We start from the raw sequence: 22,700 nt of genomic DNA, 5'->3' as shown, positions 1-22,700 counted from the left end.
TGGAAAACAGGCTATGGAAGGGCAGAGGTACCAGTTAGAAAACTACTAAAGTGAACCTGGTTAAAGAAGTCACTGCTTAGACTAGAATACTAATGGGATAAGAGGATAAGACATGGGTGTACTCAGGCTATGGTGTAAAGGTAGAGCTAGAGAACTCCGGATGCATTAATGGCAGGGGATGACAAGATCAGACTAAAGGATGACCCAACTTTTCTGGCCTGAAATACTAGGAAAATGGTCGTAGAATTCATAGAAATAAAAAGACAATGGAGTATATTTGGAGTGGAGAGAGGAGGGAGGGATCAAGAATTTTAGGATAAGAAATAAGCATATACACTTGGGAAAAGCTCCCAGGTGACTTGGATACACATTTTCTCCACATATACTATCAAGTTGAGAGCTGACTAGCTACTGGAACAGAGACTCACTCACAGGAGTGCATTCCCAGTAAGATGAGAGCATGATCAATTACTCAACTACTACATAAAGAGAATGGGAGAATCTTTACCTAGGGAGATGACAGTCTCATAGTTTTTCTGCATTACATCATTGTAGAGGGCCTTCTGACTGGGATCCAGTAACTCCCATTCTTCCTGGGAAAAATACACGGCCACTTCTTCAAATGTCAACAAGCTCTAAAACAGAGAATGGGCTTCAGCTCAGTACCTGTCACTTTAGAAGCAGCCCTACTATTTGGCCCTTGAATTGCATGGTAGGCTAGGCACTGAAGGAATGAACAGCACATATGATAAAGAGAAAGCCAAAAGGTAGCAGGTAAGGGATCAGCAAACAGCCTGGGAGGTGTCCAGTTCCCCAGGGAAAACCTCTGGGCTAACAAGCCTCTGAGCACCTGCAGGGCAGTGTGGCTCATGGGCAGTAGGGAAAGACAGTGCTAAACAGCTCGAAAACTCAGCTCACCTGGGACTCAGGCAAGACGAGCTCAGGTGCCATTGTCCAGTCTTTGGCATTTGTCTGCTCAGGAAAGGCTAGGATCTGGTGAGCAGGCCCAACTGTGGGTGGAAAAGAGCCATAGGAAACTTCTCTCACGTCTACGAACATCCTGAGGGCATTTCTAAAATATAGACGATCCTGATTCTTTCAGTAGAGATGGGACTCCTTTAAGTGTGATACCTCCAAGTAGCCTTCTCAATGCTAGTAAGAACCAAGTATCTACTAGCCCCTAGAACAGTTTCCCGAGTTCCCATGAATGAAATTAATAAAAGAAAAACTCTTTTTATTATCTTCGCATGACATAAATTGTTTTGAGTTAGATAAAAATTAAACATTTTGAAAATGAAGTACTCAGGGACTCCAGTGTACAATAAATGTAGTTTTCAAAAATCATTTATTATTTCTTTCCTGCTACAAAATTGTTTATATTCTGCTACTGAGAGCTCATTTCTGGTCCCAACTCCAGTATTTTATGATGATGAAGTGCCCCCAATTCTTTCCACTTTTCTAAGGAACATTTTATGATGTAATTACCACGGCATTGTGGTTTGGGTATTTCTGTACCTTAGGCCAACCCCCACTTTCACCCACAGCTGGTCTATTCTAACACCACTTTCAGGGAGGCGGGTGCGTCATAATTGCTAGCATCACTGGATTTGTAGATCCACAGCACTGGGCCTCCAGAAAAAGCACACAATGTTCTAGCAGAACAAACTATGGTCACAGCTCCCAGCAGAAAGAAATTACCATGAAGCTCCTTACCCCTCTCAAACACAGGCTCAGTCTCTTTATGAGTTTTTCTGCTCAGCTGTTCTTGTACGCCCTGGTATGTATTCCAAAATTCTTCATCCTGGGACATGCCCACTGGCTGGGGCTCTGCTGGCTTCAGTTTGAAGCCTCGGGCCTCTGCTGTTTCTCCCAAGAGCACTGCTTCCTTTCTCAGCTCATGGGTTGCAACCTAGAAATAATTTCCATCCTTGTTACCACAGAACTTACTTTAGTTTTGGGGGTTGGTGGTAGATGGAGGGAAAACTGTAGAGCCCAGATTGTGGGAAGTGTGAAGGAAAGGAAATGACAGAAGGACAAAGATATTGGGCCACCAATTTTCCATAAAGAACTATCCATAAAATCTAGGAAAAAAGGTGTGGCTACTACCAGCCCTCCAATACAGTAGCCCCCACCCCTCTGCACAGACCCCAGCTCAGACCATGAGTAGGGTCACGTAGGCCACTTGCTCACACACTGCCTTGACAGCCTTTCTCTCCTCACTTAGATTCCTACTGCAGTGGTTTCTTCTTCTATTTTTCTCAAAAAATTAAGAAATTGACTAAAAAGCACTCTCTTGACAACCACATTTTCCCAAAGGCCAGGAAAGGTTTTCAGAGAATGAGGATGAAATGGAAAAGAAAAGCGGAGGAGAGTCTGATTCAATCTCCTTCCAAATGATCTTGACACCAACCATATGCCTTGCCCTGAAGCCAGGTGATATGCTGCCACATGCCAAGTGGCATACCCTGGATTCCCACTCACTAGCAGAGGCAAGGACCAACCACTGAAGGTGGGCAGTGGAGGCTCTTGTCTATCTATGGTATGAAAGACACTACCTCTCAGCATTTTTCTTCTCTCAGCCACCTATTGTGACTTCCAAATCTTTCCCTTTTTTTTTTCCTCTGCAATCCTCATTTGGATTCTCCTTTTTACTATCCTCTCCTTTGATCTCTACATGTCCTCAATTTTTCTGGATCTGCCCCTTCCTCATCAACTCTCCCGGGCCAAGCCATCCTGGGCTTATTACCCTCATACATCCTGGCTCCAAATAGGGCAAAACTTTTTCTCTAAGACGAAGGAAGCCTCTGCCAGGATCACCTAAACCTGTGGAATGACTATTGCTTCGGGTCTGTAGTTTCAGGTCTTGCCTTAGATACCCTTAAGGTCACTGACCTATTTCATGTTATTTCTCAATTAACTGCCCCCACCCTCCATATATCCATCTTCATCCTATTTCATTGAATGTATCAGGAATCTTTCTTCTCACCCCATTCCTTGTTTGACTAGAGTCACTCTGCAAGTGGTCTACCAGGGCCACAGCCTCCTCAATGCTTTGTAGATGGTGCTTCTTTATCCGGGTCTGGGTGTCCTTCGGCAGAATGGTCAGGAATTGCTCTAGCACCAGCAGTTCCAAGATCTGCTCTTTTGAGTGTATCTCTGGCCTCAGCCACCGACGGCATAATTCTTGAAGTTGACCAACTGCCTCACGGGGTCCAGCAGCTTCATGATAGTGGAAGCTCCGGAAGTGCTGGCGAGAGCTCTCAGAAATGAGATTGTCCTTTTGTGCCATACATTTCTTACTCTGACTGGAGCTCTCTGTCACAGGTCCTTTGGTCTCCCACAGAGCCCTGACCTGAGGGTTCAGATACTCAGTCACCTTCAGATCTACTGTCATCATTCTGCTTGGAACAGTTCGCTGTGGTGGACACACCACCAGTACCACCTCTGACAATTCAGTCTTGTCTGGAACAAAATCAATAAAAGGATCTTCTTCCTAAGGCACTGAGGGCAGAAAAAAAAAAGTGCATGTCAATAAGAAGGTCACATGAACTTTACAACTTTCTAGTTTTTATGAGAGAAAAATGAACAGCAAACATCATGCCTTGCTTTCCCTTTAGAAACAACTGCCAGGCCCTCTGATTCTCTCCTTTTCTTTATATTATTCATTGGAGACAAATGCCAACTGATGACTTTGCCTCAAGAAAACAATAATAAAACAAGAAAGGTTGGTGGGTAAGAAAATTGGCACCCACTGGCTGCAAGGGGTTTGGGGATTATTCAAAGATTTCATTTATGAATTTCTATCCCATCTTCTCCATGTCAACGGCAGATAAGAACACTCTGAGTTTCTTAAATTTTAACATGTCATCCTAGACTTCTGCTTTCAAAAGAGGATGCAACTTCTATGACCTTTCATCTTCCTATGATAGAAACCTTCACTTTGTGGAACATTTGCGATTCTCCTATTCTTGTATGAATACTGGCAAGAGAGCTGAAACAGTGAGACCAGAGTAGAAGAAATAATTAGGAAAAAAGTAGCCTTTTTTTTTTTTTTTTTCAGAAAGTATCCCCCAATTAAGTACCAGACGCCCAACATTCTTCTTTGGCACTTCTTTGCAAGATGTATAAAGGGCTCTATGCAGAAGATTTATACTTGTATTTTTAAATTTATTTGACCTAGGAAAAATTACACCCGACCTTTCCTTATAAAATGTTTATCCAAATATCAAGTCGCAGAAAAGAAGAGAATGGCAGTTGGTGATGATTAGGTGACCCTTTTGCTGACTTTACATTTCTTTAAGGGTCTATTAGACCTCTCTAAGCGAGGCTGAGGAGAGCCTCCTGCGTCTCACTCTCCCGAAGTGATGATGCAGGAGAACCGGCATGGAGATTCTGTCCGGGATGCCATGGTATTCACAAACGGCTGGCTCTTTGCTGCCCATCCCGGCTCAGGATGCACGGGGTCGCGTCCTATGATTTTGCATCAGCAAAAGCTGATCTGTCTGATGCTGAACTGCGGTTCTCCCGCGGTCACATCAGCCCGCAAAGGAAACGCCAGGGGAGGCGAGAAGAGGGACATGACTACCTGCTCCGCGTCTAGACGGCAGATAAGCGCCCCTAAGCGTTGAGCAAGCGGCAGTGTCCGAGTGGGCTCCAGCCGCAGGCCAGGAAAAGGTAGCCTCCGTAGCCTCACGGCCGGCCTTGCTCTAGACAGTCGCGCCGCAGGCTTCGGCCGCCCGGCTACAAAAAATGGCTGCCTCGCCTCCAAACACCTTGCGGCAGCGCCGAGCTGCCGCCAGCGGCTCTCTGGGAGCTCTCCGGAGCCGACGCCGAAAGGGAGCCGCTTCTTGGTTACCTCGACAGCTGGTTGTGGAAGCCGCTCTCGCGCGCGCTCAACTGCAAGTCGCTGTACTTCGAATCGCTGTTTAACGGCCGCAGCTTTCAGCGTGGCGCCAGTCGGGACGGGAGGTAAAGGGGCGCAGGCCCAGCACCACCAAAAACCCTCCGAACCCCTCCCCCTACTGGTGGGGTTCCTACGCATTTGTCTGAGGCCCCCCCCGCCCGCCGCCGCACTGCTACCGGAAGCGGAAGTGGAGTACTTCCGGGGGGGGCTCCGTGCAGTCCTGAGGTCCAACTGCGGCGGCTTCAGGCTTCGCGGGAGAAACTGGCGTACTGCCTGATTCGGCCGTGGGTCCCGAAAGAGTTAATGCCAAAGAGTCTACAGGCCGCAGAGCCTAGAAGGGTCCTGCGCGCCTCTTTGCCGGCGTTTGTCGCCGTCTCGCGGTCTGGATCGTGAGACGTTAGGCGTCCGGGTGGTTCCTGCGTAGTCTTTGAGCAGCGGGCGGCCTGGTAATAGGGGGTCCCGCCGGTAAGGGTCACCCCTTCGCGCTCTCGGTAATCTTGGCTTTCCTGCAGCCCAGCCGGACGAGCCATCGTCCCGGGGTTCGTCTCAGTCTCCTCGAGGAGGAGGCCTGCATGTCTCGCTCAGGATCAACGGCCTTGAGTAATCTGTACCCTTCTCTGGGCCGCGCTTTCCTCACAACGATTTTGTTTTTTCTTGTGAGGTAGGTTTTAACCTGTGAGATAGGTTACATTTATAGTTCTCCATGACAGAGAAATTGAAAGCTAAGAAGTGACTTGCTCAGAGTCATATAATTTACCAATGGTAGCTTCTAGACTGGGAATTTAGGCTCCCGGTTTTCCTTTTTCCACTGCAGCATGCTTCTTGGAGAATGGGAATCTTTTCATCTCGTATCTCCTGCAGTGTCTGGCGAGGTACATATTTACTGAATCATATTTAAAGGAATCTTGATTATTTCGGTTTGTTAATGTTCCAGTTATCAGTGTTTTCGTAGTGTCAGCCTCTACCAGTCAAGGGATTATTAAGTCTACTAGGTGTAGCCAGTGTTAGTCAGCAGGACAATGCCTTTGAATTGAGAAATCTGGCAAAGGACCAAGGCAATTTCATGGCTATCAGTAACACAGGGTAGGAAAAGGTAGGGCATAATCTGAAAGCTGCAGAAAGTCCAAGGAAATGGAAGTTGATTTTCGGTTGGGGAAAATCATAAAAGACCTTGAGAGATTTGCCCGCAGCAGGGTGTGGGCAGAGGAAAAAGTAAGAGCAAAGCCTTGACAAGCTGGGAAGAGTACAGTGACATCTTTAGTATATTTTTACTAAGTGTAATTGGGCTACATTTAGGGAAAGTTAGAAAATAAGTTCATGTGGATCTAAGTGCTTTGAACGGAAGTGAAGAGATTGCACTTAATAAAGTACATCCTGGAACATCATTTGAGGGTTTTTGACAGATCTTCTTTCCAGGGCAGTTCATCTAGAGGTAAGTTTAAGATGGAAATGAAAAAGAGACCATTAACAGCCATTATACTATTTTTGTTTTTAGATAGAATGATGTTACACTCCTTTGATGCATAGTTCTTGATCTTTTTTGAGTAAGAGAAAAGGATAAAAGAAGAGATAACAAGAAGTATCTGCCTAAGTCACTTGCATGTATTTTAAAGTATGTTCATTTCCTTAGAATCTCAGTCAGGTTGGAACTTACTTTCTCCAAGTCATTATAGTTTCTAGCCTCTCAGAACTAGTGGACATTAATGCTCTTAGCATTGAGATCATGATCTGGCCCAAAGCCAAGCATATAATTGGAACTTATTAAATTGAATAAATGAAATTTTGCCACCAGTGCCCTCGGATGTCATTGGCAGGCCTGATTCATAACATGAGTTGGGAGTTGGTTAGGGAAGATGGGCAGAAGAAAGTGTGAGAAGAGACCCTGTGAAAGGAAGAAGAGGAAGCGAGTCACAAAATGGTGAATAGTGAGTGAGGGCCACTGATGATTTTCATTGAAATTTGGTGTCATAGTTCATAACTCTTGCTGTGGAGCCTGTAAAAGTCCCCTAAGTTTTTCCTTTTGATTTCACCTTCCTCTTCCTGGGCACCGTATGAGAAATGATGAATGCACAGATGGGAAGCAATGAAAACAAATACATGGAATTTATTCTGAGACATCACATAACTGCTGTAGTGGGCTGAATGTTTTTGCTGGGTGACTGGCTGGACTTGATGGTGCTGCTATTGGCTGACAAATACTTTTATTCTTCTTTTTCCATTTATAATAGTTATTATTTAGTATTGCCTTAGTTATAGCTGCCTCTTTCACAAAGTTGCTTGATCTTAGCCTGTCACTGGCTCCACATCCTATTATCTGTGATATTTTTTCATGATACCCTTAGTGCTCCATAAAGCTGTTAGTTCTTGCAACAAATGTTAGAGGAAAACTAATTGAATGGATTCTTCTGGGTTCCTTTAGATAAGAGGCTTGTGAGAATTCTATATAGTTGAGGAACAAATGAAAGCAGTCAAGCTCTGCCCTAAAGGAGGGGAGAAAAACTGAAATACTAATCATTTCCCTCATTTCTGACATAGTGTTTTTTTTCTTCATAGCACTTAGAATGGAAGAAAGTGGCAGTTTTTGTTACTTCCTATGAAATTGTATATCTGGAATGAGAACCATGAAATTAATCTAGAGTAGAACATGGAATGGAATTGGGCAGCACCAGAGAACCTGAAAGGAATATTTGAGGGAGCTGAGATACAGAAGAGTTTGCCAACAGAAGGATTTATGGGAACAATTGATCAGAAACACCAGTAGAGAAACTTTTTGAATTTCTACAAGCACTGGAAAAATTGAGTCTTGGTTCAAATTAAATATAATCCATACTGAAGAGAAACCAAATAAAGTCTCACATATAAAATTGTGTTATTTAAAACCCTAATGTAAATTTAGGAAAACAAAAGGAAAGATCTTTTAAAATTTTTTATTTATCATAAAATATTTGTAAAACTTTTGGACTCACCTCTAAGAATTGCTAATATTTCAAATATGGAACAATTTCAGTGAAAAAACAATAACACTTGAGAATACACCAGACGTACACAAACAAGGAAGATCTGAAAGTGGAAGAGTGCCACTAACAAATTATTTACATACTTAACAGATTACCTTGGTTAACAAGTTAAAGCTAGTCCTTGAGAATGCTATATTGAATATATTAAAAGTTGGATTTCATTCATATGGACAACAGAAACTACTTTCTTCTTCATGTAAAGATTCTATACAACTGTTACCAAATTCCAGTTCTCCAGACAGCCCAGTGTCAGGGTAGCTTGGAGTTTTTATCTAGCTGTATGGACTGCTGCCTGGCGAACATTAATACAGAGCAATATGAGCACCATTTTCTTTTCTGGCAGTGAAATAAAATCAGGTCCTTTGGAAAGAGAAGCCTCACTGCAGCTCTGCTACACAGGATTACTCTGTACTTGCCTTTGATGCTTTCATACTCCCATCTTTACACAAGCACTGCTTTTATTGAGATTTTTCTCATCTGGGTCTGTTCTTGTGGGCACATCTTTCTTTGTGTCTCTTCCTGTGTTCACTTACAGAGAGTATGCAGGTATTCTTGTTCCCGACTAGTGCCGCTATATCTATCAAGGGAGAGGAAGAGCAGGGGGGTTCTAAAAACTGATCATCACGTCTTGCAGGAGCAACAGCTAGAGAAGACTTTGCCAGGGGCAGTTTCTGAGTTCATAAGACCTTTACCTCTAGACTAGCACTTTGGTCTTGAGCCCTTATCCTTTTTAGCCCATTATCCTTCAGTACAAATGCCTGTGCCCTTGGGGCTCTGAGCTAGTTTGGTTTTTTTTGGTTTTGTCTTTAAATTTTTTTCCAATTCAGTAAGGCTTTTCCTTTTTCTGTTGGTTGTTTGAACCCAAATTCAGTATGAATAAGAGAGGGAAATATACAACATTGAATTTGGAGGAGAAAATGAAGGTTCTCAGTAGGATTGAAGCTGGACGATCTCTTAAAAGTGTAATGGATGAATTTGGAATCAGTAAATCAACATTTTATGACATTAAAAAGAATAAGAAATTGATTTTGGACTTTGTACTGAAGCAGGACATGCCATTAGTTGGGGCTGAGAAAAGAAAGAGGACAACAGGAGCCAAATATGGCGATGTGGATGATGCAGTCTACATGTGGTACCAACAGAAACGCTCAGCTGGTGTGCCTGTTAGAGGTGTGGAACTTCAGTCTGCTGCAGAGAGGTTTGCACAGTGTTTTGGGCGAACAGACTTCAAAGCTAGTACTGGTTGGCTTTTTCGATTTCGAAATAGGCATGCAATTGGGAACCGAAAAGTATGTGCCGAACAAGTCCTAAGTTCAGTTTCAGAAAATGTTGAGCCATTTCGACAAAAACTGTCCATGCTTATCAAAGAGGAGAAACTGTGTCTAGCTCAGCTATACAGTGGAGGTGAGACTGACCTCTTTTGGAAGTCAATGCCAGAAAACACTCAGGCAAGCAGAAAAGATATCTGCCTGCCAGGGAGGAAAATAAACAAAGAGTGCTTGTCTGCTCTTTTATGTGCAAATGCAGATGGAACTCATAAGTTAAAGTCTATCATTATTGGAAAATCAAAGCTGCCCAAAAGTGTAAAAGAAGACACAAGTACATTACCTGTTATATATAAACCTAGTAAAGATGTTTGGTTCACCAGAGAATTGTTTTCAGAATGGTTCTTTCAAAATTTTGTTCCTGAGGTCAGGCATTTTCAGCTTAATGTTCTAAGATTCCATGAAGAGGACGTCAGGGCCTTGTTACTTCTGGACAGTTCCCCAGTTCACCCTTCTGCTGAATCGCTAATAAGTGAAGATGGTCGAATAAAATGCATGTTCTTTCCCCATAACACTTCAACCTTAATTCAGCCAATGAATCAAGGCGTGATCTTAAGCTGCAAACGACTTTATAGGTGGAAGCAACTTGAAGAGAGTCTTGTAATTTTTGAAGAAAGTGATGATGAGCAAGATAAAGGGGAAAGGGGAGTTTCCAAGATTAAAACCTACAACATAAAAAGTGCAATTTTTAACTGGGCAAAGAGTTGGGATGAAGTAAAACAAATAACTATAGCAAATGCATGGGAAAATCTTCTTTACAAAAAGGAATCTGAATATGATCTTCAAGGATTAGAAGATGGGGATTATGGACAAATTCTTGAGAAATGTGGGGAGTTGGAAACCAAGCTGGATGGTGATAGTGTGTGGTTAAATGGAGATGATGAACAGGGTAGTCCCCCAAAATCAAAAAGTGGGATTACAAAGAAACTTGTTCAGAAAGGAGAAGGGATGGAGAAGCAGACTGCTGAATTTAAGTTATCTGCTGTAAGAAAGAGTTTGGACTACCTTCTTGACTTTGTTGATGTCACACCTGAGTATCAAAGGTTCCATTTCACACTGAAAGAGATGCAACAAGAAATAATCAAGAAACAGTTCCAGAGCAGAGTTCATTCTAGAATTGGTAGCTTTTTGAAACCTAGGCTTCATAATATTAAGGATTCCTTCAGTATGCCTTCAACTTCTGGTTCTAGTAATTAGATTTTATGCTTAAAGATTTCTGCAGTTATATGATGTAGACCTATTGTGAACTGTCATTGTTTTTATCAACTGACCTCATTTTGCATATCAATGCCCATTTATATATTAATAAAAATATGATTTGTAAACAATAAGTTTGTTTCTTTAAATGCATAAGTGTATCATATTTTTCTGTTTTAGACCAGGATCTGAATAATGAGGAACTACTGTCCCAGATTATCTAAGATGAACTGGATGTGGGAAAAGCATTAAATTCTATCTTAATGTATTCACAGCACATAACAAAACTATATTCTGACTAGTTCTAGTTACCTTTAAGAAGGTAAGGATTTGGTTTTCAGTTTAATAGTATGACATGCTTTGCTTTCTTAAATCTGTTACCATCTATTTAGTGTTTGTTTTCCTCTTATTGTGGAAATAACATGCTGATGATATATATGTGTGTATATATAGAGATAAAAAGCACTCAAATTCTATTGACCAACAATAGTGTCTCTTAACGCTAAAGTATTTTTAAAGTAGGCAGATTACACTGTAAATACAATTTTATATCTTACTGTCAACATATTTTAGGCTTTGGTATTAAGAAGAATACCAAATGGGGTAGAATGGATTTGTGGAAGATCTTGAAGGAGATGTTAAGATGAGCATACTGGACAGCTCTAGAGTTCCTTTTGAGTCTCTATCAAATATCTTATTCTGGCAGTAAACTCCCAGAATAAATGACCGGCAGTCATAACCTTTTCAAAAGTACCACTTTATTCTGGAAACTTCATATCGCTCTTCCATGCCAGGCACAAGAGCATTGCATTGGGCATTTAGGCCTGAATTATAAAGATTACGAATAGGAACAAATCACTGCTGGATATGTAAAAGCTGAGCATAGACAGGGCTTTGAGAGTGCTTGGATAGCAAAAGTATCTGAAAGGGTCATGTGTGACTTTTGAGTTGGGCTTTAAAATTTAGTGGGGTGGGAGGACGGAATGGGCAGTCTGGACAAAGGGAAATGTGAGTACAGTTTCTTCGGTGTGAGAGTGCATCTCCCTGGGAAGCTGCTAGGTCCCTGGATATTTGCTATAGGAGCAGCTGGCAGGAAAGACAGGTCGGGGCCAAATTTTCAATGCCCTTCGGGATCATGCTAGGACTTCAGACCTAGGACTGGGCCCACGTAAAGTCCTGTCCCCTCTGCCTCCTGAATGTCTCATCTACAGTGTCCACATTGTTCGCGTCCTGGCCCAGACTGCCATCACATCATGCCTGGACGACTGCACCTCTTTGGTGTCCCTGCCTTCCTTTCCTGTTCTCTTCCCATCCTTTCCCCACCCTGTAGCCACTGCGAACTGAAACAAAAATGAGATGACTCTCCGACTTAGGGGCCCTGAGACGCCCCCTTCCCGGTAACCATCCCCACACAGCTCTACGCTCACCTCTTGCTGGATGGAGAGAGCCTGCCCAGACGTCCAGCCCTGCTGTTGGCCCCGGGCTGACGCACGCGCACCTGAGGGACGGGAGGATTCGGAGAGCGCTGTCACGCCGCCAGTATCTGCTCTGGCGGACTGAGAAGGAAGCCCTACGGCTAAGTGGCCAGGCTCAGCCTTGGTAGTTGGAGTCTGCGGGGAGCATGCAGCCAGGCATGGCCATAGAGCTCCAGCCGGCGGGCCAGAGCGCCTGGGGTGGGCGGGGTCTCGGATGGAGCGCGGGCCTCGAAGGAAGGGAGCCGCCCATGTAGCCATGGAGTGGTGGCCAGAGGGGCGGGGTGTCTACGCAGGATCGCATTCTCTGGGAACAGCGCTGGTGGCTGGTGGCGGGTAGGCGTTAGGGGAAGTGCTGCTGAGAGCGGAGGGCGGGTGCAGAGGCAGCCCCGAGGCCCTGGGCGGAGGGCGTGGAAAGCGTTGTCAGGAGGCTCTATCAGCCCCTTGTTCTTTTGGGGATCCTCTCGAGAGTTGTCTCCAGTGAGATCAATCCAATGGGGTATGCGGGCGGATCTAGGGAAGCGGCGCCCTGTCCACGATGCCCGCGGAAGGCTAAGCTGCGAGAGCCACAGACTTGTTCGCTTTGCTGCAGCTTGAGAAAGGGCTTAAATCTTTGGTTCTGGAAATCATTCCTGAGGACTACAGTTCTTCCGAGAAACCCCAATGGCTGGGGCAGGATTCCTAAACGTTAAGCTGGAGCCCCTCCCAGGGGAGCGGGGAATCCGCTCAAGAGTAGCTTCACTTTCGGAGTGGAAACCACACCCAGGTTCTAGAGCGTTTTCCTTCCTTGAGGGGAATTGGGGATGGAGACCGCAAACGCAGTTCCTCATTATGTCTAAAACATACCTCAAGATTTCAGAAATAAACCCCACCCTTTCTGTCTAGGGAAATCTTAACATCTTCCTGGGTCAAGTTTGGATCCTGGTTTCACGTGACTGAAGCTTCTGGGACATTCAAGGTGTCTCAGTGATGAATTGAGGGCATTAACTGGAAGATTTCAGAATTTTTTGTGGTCATTTTTCATCAACGATTTTGTTATTGTTGAATTTACTTAGATCATTCCCACTGCCTAACTGCGCATCAGTCAGGCAAGACTTAGACCTTCTTAGTAAAAATTACATAAAAATTATCAGTCTCCCTTTCAAGAATGAAAATCAAGTTTAAATTAGAAGTTCTTGCAAACTAGATTGAAGGATAAAAGAAATGCTTCTAATAAATGCACTTTTACTTTCATTCATCTTACTATTCTTGAGCTCATGACAGGAAGTCTCCTACTGCTAATAAATTTGTTAGTTGGCTTCCTGTAACACACATTAATAAGACCTTTTACATGACTTCGTTCTTTCATATGCTTGTGAAACATTTACAAGTTACAATGTGTTTCTGGCTGGCCAACCAGCTTAAATTAAAGCAGTGGTGATTTTGACTTCCAAACTTCTATCAGCTGACAATGTAATAATTCAACAGTAAATTTCCGATTATGATGTTGAGACCCATAAATTCATTATTGCAGTAAAAAGTGATTTCTGATGGGTTTTTCTGGGGGGAAAATAAACAATGTAGTGCTTGTTTTAGCACTTTTTCCAGTCTCTGGTGCTACAGGCCTTGTCCTTATTTCTGTCTCTGCTTTTTCAGTCTACCTCTAACAGGCTTTTTCACATTGCTTAAATGTACTACTGTTTCTCCACTCAGCCTTTCTTCTGGTCTCCTGTGTTACATTTGCTACAAGGATGTGTGGCTATTGCTCAGGGTCAGGCCACATCTCCCAGATCTCTTTGTGCCCATTTGGACCGAGGGGGCAGGGGTCTTTATCATTCTCCCTCTGACATAAAAGCCAACTGGAATCTGTTATGGTTTCTTTTTACAAAGGGACTAGAAGGTGAAAAGTATAATGTGAAAAAGTATGTGTGTAATGTAGAAATATGAATGTAAAAAAGTATACACTTGGCCATCCCTTGCAGTGGCCTCACGGGAGCCTGCAGTGAGGGCCTCTGACCTGTATGTATGACTACAAGGGAAGATGGCATCAATCCTGCCTGTCAATAGCAGACATAAGTTCCTGCTAGTGTGGTCTTATATTGATCTCAGTACCAGGTGCTTGGAAGAAAATCTTGCTAGTATTATCTGCCCAGAGATGGCACAAATAGATGAGCACTTTCTCTGTGCCAGGCTCTTGTTCTAAATGTTTAAGTATCTGAAATTTGCTAGAAAGGGAGCTAGACTGGGGACTAGGTGGAGGCTCCTATTTGAAAGTCTTTTTCGTGCTAAGAGCAAATACCTGGGGGTCCTTGTTGCTCTAAGCCTCAAGCTGCAATGCTCCAAGTAGGAACACCAACAGCTAGCTGGCCCACATCATAAAATCTACATGGGTGATATTACTGGGGGAGGGAGGAAGGAGAGTGGAGGGGGGCTTTCCATTCTAGTGAGATTAGCAATGCACATAGGTTGCCTATGTGCATTAAAATGTTAACTTGATACCACCCACCCATTTTATGGCACCAACAGCCACATCACCTCTGTCCTGCCCCTACCACTGTGGCTGCTACATTAATCTTTCTAAAATCCCATCCCCTTTCCCCCCGCACTACCACTGCCCTCTTGTGGATAAGAGAAAGGAAATGAGAAGGTTAAAAAGATTTTTAAAAATTGGCTCAGAAAACCAAGGAGAAACTCAAACTGAGGCAGGGCTGAGACAAGACTGATAAGGGGTGAAGCATATAGGGTTGTTTCCTTCACTTAAAATTGCTATATTTGATAGCTGGTTGCCAATGGAATGTTTCATCTTCTCCTCCCAAAGAACAGCTAGATATTTTCCTGATGTTCTCCTGGCATCAGAATGTCCTACTTCTAGAATACTTCCTGGTATTCTACCTCTCCCACAGACACATACTCCTAGAATTCCTATTCTTGATTCCTCATTCTAAAATATAATGCTTTCCCCTAATAATTTTGCCCTCCCCACATATCTTCCCCCCAATAATGGGCAATAACTCAGTTCTCTCAGGACCATCTTTTCCTGGGACTCATTGCAAGACCAAAATATCCTGTCTTTGAATAGCCAGATCTTCTTTCAGCTACTTCACAAGAAATAAACATTGTAAACAAAGAATCAAAGGCGCTTTTACTGCTGTATACCACAGAAGGAAAAAAAACCTCGGAGACCATTATAATATCACCCCAAGCAGCCACTGGGCTTGATCCTTTGTTACCACATAGTAGTCCCAGCCTGGAGCTAGCCAGTGCTACCACCTACCTACCTCAACCTATATGCTGCTACCATTGTTGGACCCTTCCAAACCAACCCAGTAAGACCACAAAGAGAAAGCAAGTCCTCTAACCTAAGCAGATAGGAGAAAGATCAACACTGGACGGCAGGACAAAGGCCCTCAATAAAGAGTCACACACTTTCATGTTTCTTTAAGATATTTATTACTATCCAAACATATTTCCAACAGGGAAAGGCATGATTCCTAATTTCCTTAAGATCCACATTTTCAAAGTCTCCCAGGGAACCCATCTAACATGGAACTCCCTGAGGACTCCGGAGCTATTTATCCTTCTCTGACAGAGGTTGGGGAAGTCTTGATCTCTGCAAAAGATAGACTAATTCAGACTCTGGTTCCCTCTGCGATTTCCTAGGCTGACATAAAAATTCCATCTTACTATTTCCCTTAGGTCTCTGGGTCCTTTGTGTCTGAGGCAACATTTACATGCATGGCCTACCAATGGGCCCTCCTGTCAGGCCACTGAGGGGCACTGTGGAGGCTTCCCTATCAGGGCCTTCAGGAGAGCTACAACCCACCACTAGTCTTTCCTTGCCCTAATTCTGGTTTCCCAGGAGACTCAGTCTCTTCTTTGGCCTCAAGGGCCTCAGGAGTTCAAATGCTCCTGAATGTCCTAAGTAAGGAAGCAGTAACGGAAAATCAAATGGATTCCCAAAGTTGCTGGGAAAGATACTGCACACAGTAAGGCATCCAAATTACAATTTTGTTAAACATACCAAGGAGGTAGGTGCACCCTGAGACAGAGGAGACTTCATAGAGAATTCTGCCCTAAGCAGGTTAACTCAAAAACTTGCCATCCTCACTAGTTCAAAAAGAATTTTTTTTATGCTAATCCTTTGCTGCCTCTGCACCTCCTTTGCAATGACCCAATGACCCCCACACACTCCCACCCATTACTCTTTATAGTAATTACTTTAAAAAAAAAAAAAAAAACACACATGATTTGGTGAGCTGGCAAGGAATACTAGCTCTCAACAACAGGACCCTCTGAATAGCACCTTATCTGGGGCAAAATGAAATCCCATTCTTTCTATCCAGTGTGAGTTCTCTGATGACTCATAAGGCGTGAACTCCGAGAAAAGCTTTCTCCACATTCGGAACATTTATAGGGTCTCTCTCCTGTATGGGTTCTCAGATGACGAATCCGATTGGAGCTGTGAGAGAAACGATCTCCACACTCATGACAGGTATAGGGTTTCTCTCCTGTGTGAATTCTCTGGTGCCTGATTAAGTTGGATCTATGAGAAAAGTTTTCCCCACAAAGAGTACACTTATATGGTTTTTCTCCAGTGTGCGTTCTCTGATGTCTGGTGAGGTGCATGCCCTGCCGGAAGCTTTTCCCACAAGTCAAACATTCAAAGAGTTTCTTCTCTGCCTTGTGGGTTCCATTTGTAAGAAAGGGGGTGCTGTCACTCATTGCTTCCCCACACTCGGAGAAGGAGTAAAGCCTTTCTTTTTCATGAGTTCTTTCATGTATGACAAGGTGAGAACTGCGAGAGAAACTTTTCCCACACTCAGCACACTTATAGGGTTTCTCTCCTGTGTGAATCCTCTTGTGCCTAAGGAGGTTGGAACTATGAGCAAAGATCTCCCCACACTCAGGGCACTTGTAGGGCTTTTCACCAGTGTGTGTTCTCTGGTGTCTGTGGAGGTTGGAGTTGCAAGAGAAGCTTTTTCCACATACTTTACATTGATAGGGCTTCTCACCTGTGTGGGTGCGCTGATGGCGAATCAGGTGGGTATTCTGACTGAAGCTTTTTCCACACACAAGGCATTTATGGGCCTCCTCTCCCAAGTGTGCTTTGTGTAGTGACAAGAAGTGTGGGTTGCCACCAAAGATTTCACTGCACTCCACACCCATACACAGTCTTTCTGCTGCATGTATTCTCTGATGCCTAATTAGATTTGAGTTGTTAGAGAAATTTTTGCCACACAAGGGACATAAATGGAGCCTCTTCAGCTGCAGTTGCTTTGGTGGCCCCATTTCTCTGCAACTTGTGGCCCCTACTACAGACTGCTCCATCCGATCCTCTGGGGGAGGCTCCCAATGCCTTTCTGCCCTGTCCCCAGGCCATCCCTGCTCAGGACTCCAGGGCACCTTCCCTACGGCCTGGCCAGGCAGCAGTGCCTGTGGATGGATGCTCTCAGGGGAAACGGACAAAGCACTTTCTTCTTGGTGCTCAAATTTCTCTTTCCCTGGCAGAGTGAGAGAAAACAAACCTCTACATTATTTCTACCCCAGAGAAAAGGAAATCCTACATTTGTTACTACATGTAGGTCAGAAGTCCAGAAAGTCTGGTTTTATCTCGGTTTCCTGTCTTCCCCATACAGAGAAAGTGGTCTAGAGAGGCATCTGGATAAGAGGTAGGACCATTGCTTAGGAATCAGACTCAGACCAGTCTTGAATTCCCTTGCAGTGGCCCCCATCTCCTTCTTCAACTGAGTCTCTGGCTTCTGCCTTTCAGAAATGGGTGGGATGGAGCAGGGCTGGGACTAGGGTAGGCAATGAGCCCAGGAGTGAATGCTTCCTTTCATTTTGTACCCTGGGTGCCTCACTTGCCTCACTAGGATGGAAGTGGGCATACAGGAAGCAATGTACCTCCCTGGCAGTGGTGATGGGCTAGCCCCACACCCAAATCCTTGAATACTTCCCTCTCAACAGGGGGAGGCCAGCTAGACAGGTGGCTCATCTTCCTTACTTACCTGGAGCTTGGTTTCTGGGGCTCAGGCACTCCTTGCAACTCTGGACACTAGGATCCCATGGTTTTCCTCCTTGTTCCACCTGGGTGCTCAGGGGCTCCTGACTGGGAACCTGAGGCTCTATTCATAATGAAAGAAACAGATTTCTACATCATCACTTTCCTCCACTAAGCAGGGGAAACAAAGTTAGTCTTGTTCCCTGCCCTCAGTAGGTAAATATGGAGGGTGCAATAAGTCTGACAGCAATTAAATGTAATATACACTAACCTGTTCCCAGTGGTTACCTCTAGAGAAAGAAATTAGGGGAGATAATAGCTTTTTTCTTTTTACTCTTTTATGCTTTTTTTTTTTTTTACAATGAGACTATATGCTTTTGTAATTAAAACAATTCAACAAACATGATCAGATCTCACTCCAACTCCAGCAGACATGGACTTTACAACAGTTTAGCTCTAAGACTTGTGATCTGAACTTCTCTTCCTACTTAATGTACACTAAAAGAGCTGTGCTCAACTTAGGGCACCAAGCCACAGCACAGTGATGGGGAACCTGAAGAAAGTCCCAATGAAAGAAACCAAACCTAGCAGTGACCCCTTTGCAAAAATTAGTGCAAGTGAGCTAACAGCTATGTTTATGAAAATCTGGTGTATGAAAACAAAGTACAGTATGACTCTTCTACTGTGTGTGCCTCAATGTAGCCATAATTGTAATATATTCGTATCTTATGTTGTTTTAAAACTTCCCCCAACTTTTTATTATGAGAATTTTCATACATAAAGTTGAAGGAATTAAACAATACTTCTACACTCTCCACCTAAATGCTATGTTATTGTACACTTTTCACCTAAAAAAACTGTTTTTATATTTCATAGGCCTCATTTTAAATCTCTGCATAACAGTTCAACAAACAGATGCATCTTAATTTATTCTTAATTTATTTAGTTCCAGTTTTGGATATATACATTCATTTCCAAATTTCCACAAGGCCTTCCCCGCTTCCTAAATTTTTAGGGGCTGGGATGGCTGCTAAGCTAGACTGTTAATGCCACTGCTCCTGAAATTTGTGTCTTTGGGAAAGGCCTAGAAATACTAATGAAGCATAGAAAACATAAGTGAGGTCAAGAATAAGCACTTCAAAATTGCAAGGCATCAATAACAGAGCTCTACTGCATCCTAGAACACTGAAAGTGTGTAATGTAGCGGGTGGGGGAGGGCAGTCACTGGACTTCATTTGTTCTGCTCTGGGAAGTCCATTATGACTCAGATTCCTTGCCTTCAGCTCTAGTAGCTGGGGCTCAACCATTCATCTAGCTCCAAGTGCCAAGTGTGCCACTGTGAAAATGTTTAACTGATGCTACTCCTGGAGATTTTAGACAAAAAGAGGTCTTTTGGAAAAACTGAGAACTTCCGTCCAGGAGGCAAGTGGCTAAGGGACAAGACCCTGGTCAGAAATGGCTCAGTCTTCATCCCTGGAAAAAAAGTCCTTACCCAATGAGTCCACATTCTCATAACTCTCCTGCACCGTGTCCCTGGAGAGGGCCCTCTTACTAGGATCCTGATGCCCCCACTCCTCCTGGGAGATGTACATAGCCACGTCCTCTAAGCTCTCAGGCAACTGAAACAGCACAAGATCTCCTTTAGCCCCTGAGGCACCAAGAACAATTCAACCAGAGTCATGAGTTAAAGGGGCAAAACCCAGGGGTGCCAAGGACACATTTCATAGGGAAAGAAGGGTGCCAGGACTAAGAGTGAGGTGAGGAGGTGGCAAATAAAGAAGGTAGGGGAGACGTGCTGGTGAGAGAGAAAGGATCCTTTCTAAGTGGCACAAGGACCCCACCACCACTAGAGAAAAATGGGGTGTGTGGGGGGGAGATATTGGGAACTTTCACATCACCTGGGGCCCAGTCATCTCCTTGTCTTCCATGTTTCCTTCAGAAGGAAAGAGAGAAAGCCAGGGAGCAGATAATGCTGAATGTGATAGAAATTATGATGAGAATGGCATTCCTAATACTTAGCAACCCAATGATTACAACACAGTATCCATTCCCCAACACCCAATCTCTGCTCTGAGAGTGAACACTGAACAAAAGAAGGCAAAAAAGGCATAATAAAGCCATATCCAAAATGACATCCTAAATGCTGGGGTGAGGGTAAAGAATACCAGTAGTCTGCAGCATTCAATCCCTCAATCATTCATCTAGCTCTAAATGTCTGTTCAGCACATGAAGGGCTTACTGAAAAATCTCCCTCCCTCCTCCCACCCTAGACAAACCCAACCACCACTTCTAGGTCTTTCATTCCACTCTGAGAACCCAGAGGCCAGAAATTCCCTCTTTGGCAGTGGTATGCCATCCTGCTGTTGTCAGGGGCAACCCCGAAGCCCCTCCTCCCTCCCACTTGCCCAGATAGCTGTTCCTCACCCCTCTCCTTTACAGCCTGGGGGTCCCTTTTAGGACTGGGGCCTAGCAGCTCCTGTAGCCTGGGGACAGGGCTTCGCTCAATCTCCATTGGCTCCAGCTTGAAGCTCGGTGACTCTCGTGCTGTTTCCAGAGGCAAAGGCTCCTCCAAAAGCACTTCTGTTCCCCGCCCATGGTTTGTGACCTGGGAACCAACCCACATCACTCATCATCACAACAGGGCCCCACAAAAAAGGTAAATTAGTACAGAATTCTGAAGGCAAGCCTTCAACAGAGAACCACTGGTGATACCTTTGGACCCAGCAAAAGAAAAGGATGGTTTCCACTAAAGGCTTTTCTGATCCCATATGCATGTGAGGGGGTGGGGGTGGGTGGGAGAAGAGTCCCGTCCAGAGCACACCTTACCCATACAGCTCTTCTGACACACCTCACTCCCTCTTGCTTTCCCTCACCTTTTCTAGATGCTTCCATTTCTCACTACTGAATAAGTTAAACATGGGTGGTCCTGGGGGCAAATGCCCTCAGAGCCTCAGTGCTAAACTGGTTTTCTAAGTCCACCATTATCCCCCATCCAGCTCTGCATAGGAGACCAGATTGCTGGCGGTAATATAACAACAGCTAACAGATATTAAACACTAACTATAAGCCAGTAATGTGACCAAAACAACATGCTGCTCTCCCCCTAACCCTCAAAGCAATCTTAGAAATCTATTTTATCATTTTCATTTTACTAATGGCATATTTGAGGCCCAAAACATTAAGTAGCTTGCCCAAAGTCATAACACTATATGGAACAGAGTGACGATTTAAATCTTATGCGCTAACTCAGGGACTCACACTAATGCAGAGACACGGCCTCCATATAAAACAAGGCACTCTTCACTACTCACTCTGTTCATTGGGTAAAATCTGGAGGGATGAATATTCCTAATTAAACTACAAAAAGCCTTCATGGCCACTTAAGGCTTTACCCAGGGAAACCAAGTAAACTCGTATGTGGAACTGGGTCGGCACGCTATTCCAGTTCCGGGGCCAAACCGCGGATAGAACAGCTCTTTTCTCACCTTTTGCCTCAGTCTTCCAAGCTCTCTCTGCATATCTTCCACAAGGGTCACTGCTTCCTCACCGCTCTGCGGACGTAGCTCCTGCACCCTGCTTTGGATTTCCTGGGGCAGGATGGTTAGAAACTGCTCCAGCACCAGCAGCTCCAAGATCTGCTCCTTGGTACGCAACTCAGGCCGCAGCCACCCATGGCAAAGCTCCTGGAGCCGACTGAAGGCTTCCCGGGGGCCAGCGGCCTCTTGGAAGCGAAACCCTCTGAAGCGCAGGTGGGAAGCCTCCGGGATAGGCCCTGGGTCTGGCGGGAGCAGCTCCTGGCTCCAGGCGCAGTCCTCTTCCAATTTCACTACCAGGAGCCCTTCCCGGTCTTGGGAGCCCGGGCCCGACGCCATTGTCAGGCTCCCAGAGTACCTTACCCCCCGAAAACAGCTGCACCCGCCCGGGAAGGCGCGCCCGTTCCCGGCCCCGTACAGGGATGGTCGGCCTCAGCAAGAGCCAGGGAACCTGGAGCTTCAAGTCCCGGGCGAAAAGCTCAGCTTCAGCCCGGCTGCAGCCGCTTCCGGCGCCTAGGTCTCAGTCGGTCCCGGGCGCCATCACGCCGGCACCTTGTCCAGCCCTCCCCAGGACCTATGGCAGGACCTGAGCGCCACGCTTTTCGTTTCGTCGCAGACTTAGGACTGAGCTCTCAGCTCCCACGTCAGAAATTTCGGCGCGCGAGTTAGGAACCCACAGCCAACGGCGCCAGCTCGGAATCAACTTGAGGGTCACGTTCTGCGAACTATAACGCCCATTGGGTCAGGTCTCGCCACAGATTCGCCGCCGACAACCGGAAGAGAAATGCCTGCAGGGACGGGATGAGCGAAGGGCCGATTTGAAACGAGAGGCGGGACCATCCGGCGAGCCCCGAATCGCCAAAGGTCCCTGGGATTGGGTGGGGGACGGGGGTGCTAAATCGATTTGTGGAAAATAATATCCAAACGGGTGTGACCGGCGGGCTACCTGAGTCAGAATTCCCCGGAAGCTTACTAAAATACAAACCCTCAAGCCATGCGAAATTCAGTGCGCCAGTGTCAGGGTGGGCCAAGAAATCTGAATTGTTAATATCCTCCCCTCCCCGAGAAATTCTTCACCCACAGACACGTTTGAGAATCACTTTCCCGAACATGACAGATTTAAAGGTCTCTACCCGCTCCGGTTACTTGGGATTGCAAGAGAGGGCCCTGACTGCGTCCGCCGGTCTCGGAGGACCATGAGCCGGAGACTGCTCTACCTCCAGCTCCGCGCCTCGGAAAGACCGGAAAGGGAGCTGCTCCGCCCGGGTCAGCA

At 45.1% G+C, this 22,700-nt stretch overlaps 3 protein-coding genes across 20 annotated transcripts in view; 1 reads left to right on the top strand and 2 right to left on the bottom strand.

The window, feature by feature from the left end:
- The window catches only part of ZNF75A (zinc finger protein 75A), a 9,819-nt gene extending 6,379 nt beyond the window's left edge, over positions 1-3,440 (bottom strand). For 3 of the 5 annotated variants that reach the window (XM_039885133.1, XM_039885134.1, XM_039885136.1), the window contains exons 1-4: positions 2,987-3,440; positions 1,714-1,909; positions 919-1,010; positions 509-635 (exon numbers count right to left, since the gene is read on the bottom strand). In XM_039885133.1, the coding sequence (XP_039741067.1) occupies positions 509-635; positions 919-1,010; positions 1,714-1,909; positions 2,987-3,397 (826 nt within the window). In that variant the 5' untranslated portion in view covers positions 3,398-3,440. The remainder of the gene's footprint in view (positions 1-508; positions 636-918; positions 1,011-1,713; positions 1,910-2,986) is intronic. The other 2 variants (XM_039885137.1, XM_039885135.1) reach the window with 2 other exon arrangements.
- ZNF263 (zinc finger protein 263) lies at positions 3,368-22,700 on the bottom strand. 9 transcript variants are annotated; one of them, XM_039885131.1, is made up of 7 exons: positions 22,561-22,671; positions 21,380-22,215; positions 20,319-20,499; positions 19,793-19,866; positions 19,387-19,513; positions 17,902-18,018; positions 3,368-3,501 (listed from the first exon to the last, which is right to left on the bottom strand). In XM_039885131.1, the coding sequence occupies exons 2-7, from the start codon at positions 21,764-21,766 to the stop codon at positions 3,494-3,496; spliced, it is 894 nt and encodes a 297-aa protein (XP_039741065.1). In that variant the 5' UTR covers positions 21,767-22,215; positions 22,561-22,671; the 3' UTR covers positions 3,368-3,493. The 9 variants fall into 9 exon arrangements, with proteins under 9 accessions (XP_039741065.1, XP_039741066.1, XP_039741059.1 ...); XM_039885132.1 differs by lacking the exon at positions 3,368-3,501 and adding an exon at positions 10,178-10,301; XM_039885125.1 differs by lacking the exon at positions 3,368-3,501 and adding an exon at positions 15,327-17,394 and having other exon boundaries at positions 22,574-22,700.
- On the top strand, positions 4,830-10,576 carry TIGD7 (tigger transposable element derived 7). 6 transcript variants are annotated; one of them, XM_039885144.1, is made up of 2 exons: positions 4,830-4,968; positions 7,457-10,576. In XM_039885144.1, exon 2 carries the CDS (start codon positions 8,793-8,795, stop codon positions 10,440-10,442), a length of 1,650 nt encoding a protein of 549 aa, XP_039741078.1. In that variant the 5' UTR covers positions 4,830-4,968; positions 7,457-8,792; the 3' UTR covers positions 10,443-10,576. The 6 variants fall into 6 exon arrangements, with proteins under 6 accessions (XP_039741078.1, XP_039741077.1, XP_039741076.1 ...); XM_039885143.1 differs by lacking the exon at positions 4,830-4,968 and adding an exon at positions 5,072-5,283; XM_039885142.1 differs by lacking the exon at positions 4,830-4,968 and adding an exon at positions 5,072-5,368.

This window comes from Pteropus medius, unplaced genomic scaffold, assembly GCF_902729225.1.
Source record: "Pteropus medius unplaced genomic scaffold, Ma_sr-lr_union100, whole genome shotgun sequence".
NCBI lineage: Eukaryota > Metazoa > Chordata > Mammalia > Chiroptera > Pteropodidae > Pteropus > Pteropus medius.
Note: the sequence above shows the minus strand (reverse complement) of the source record. Positions and strands in the feature narration are given on the sequence as shown.

What these genes read in the sequence shown, in the direction of transcription:
- TIGD7 (XM_039885144.1), top strand. Translation starts at nt 8,793, where the DNA reads ATGAATAAGAGAGGGAAATATACAACATTGAATTTGGAGGAGAAAATG.
- ZNF263 (XM_039885125.1), bottom strand. Translation starts at nt 21,766, where the DNA reads ATGGCGTCGGGCCCGGGCTCCCAAGACCGGGAAGGGCTCCTGGTAGTG. An exon ending in TTGGAAGACTGAGGCAAAAG is followed by an intron (nt 20,500 to 21,379) that starts GTGAGAAAAGAG and finishes GTTGGTTCCCAG; the next exon opens with GTCACAAACCATGGGCGGGG. An exon ending in CCCCAGAAACCAAGCTCCAG is followed by an intron (nt 17,395 to 17,901) that starts GTAAGTAAGGAA and finishes TCACTCTGCCAG; the next exon opens with GGAAAGAGAAATTTGAGCAC.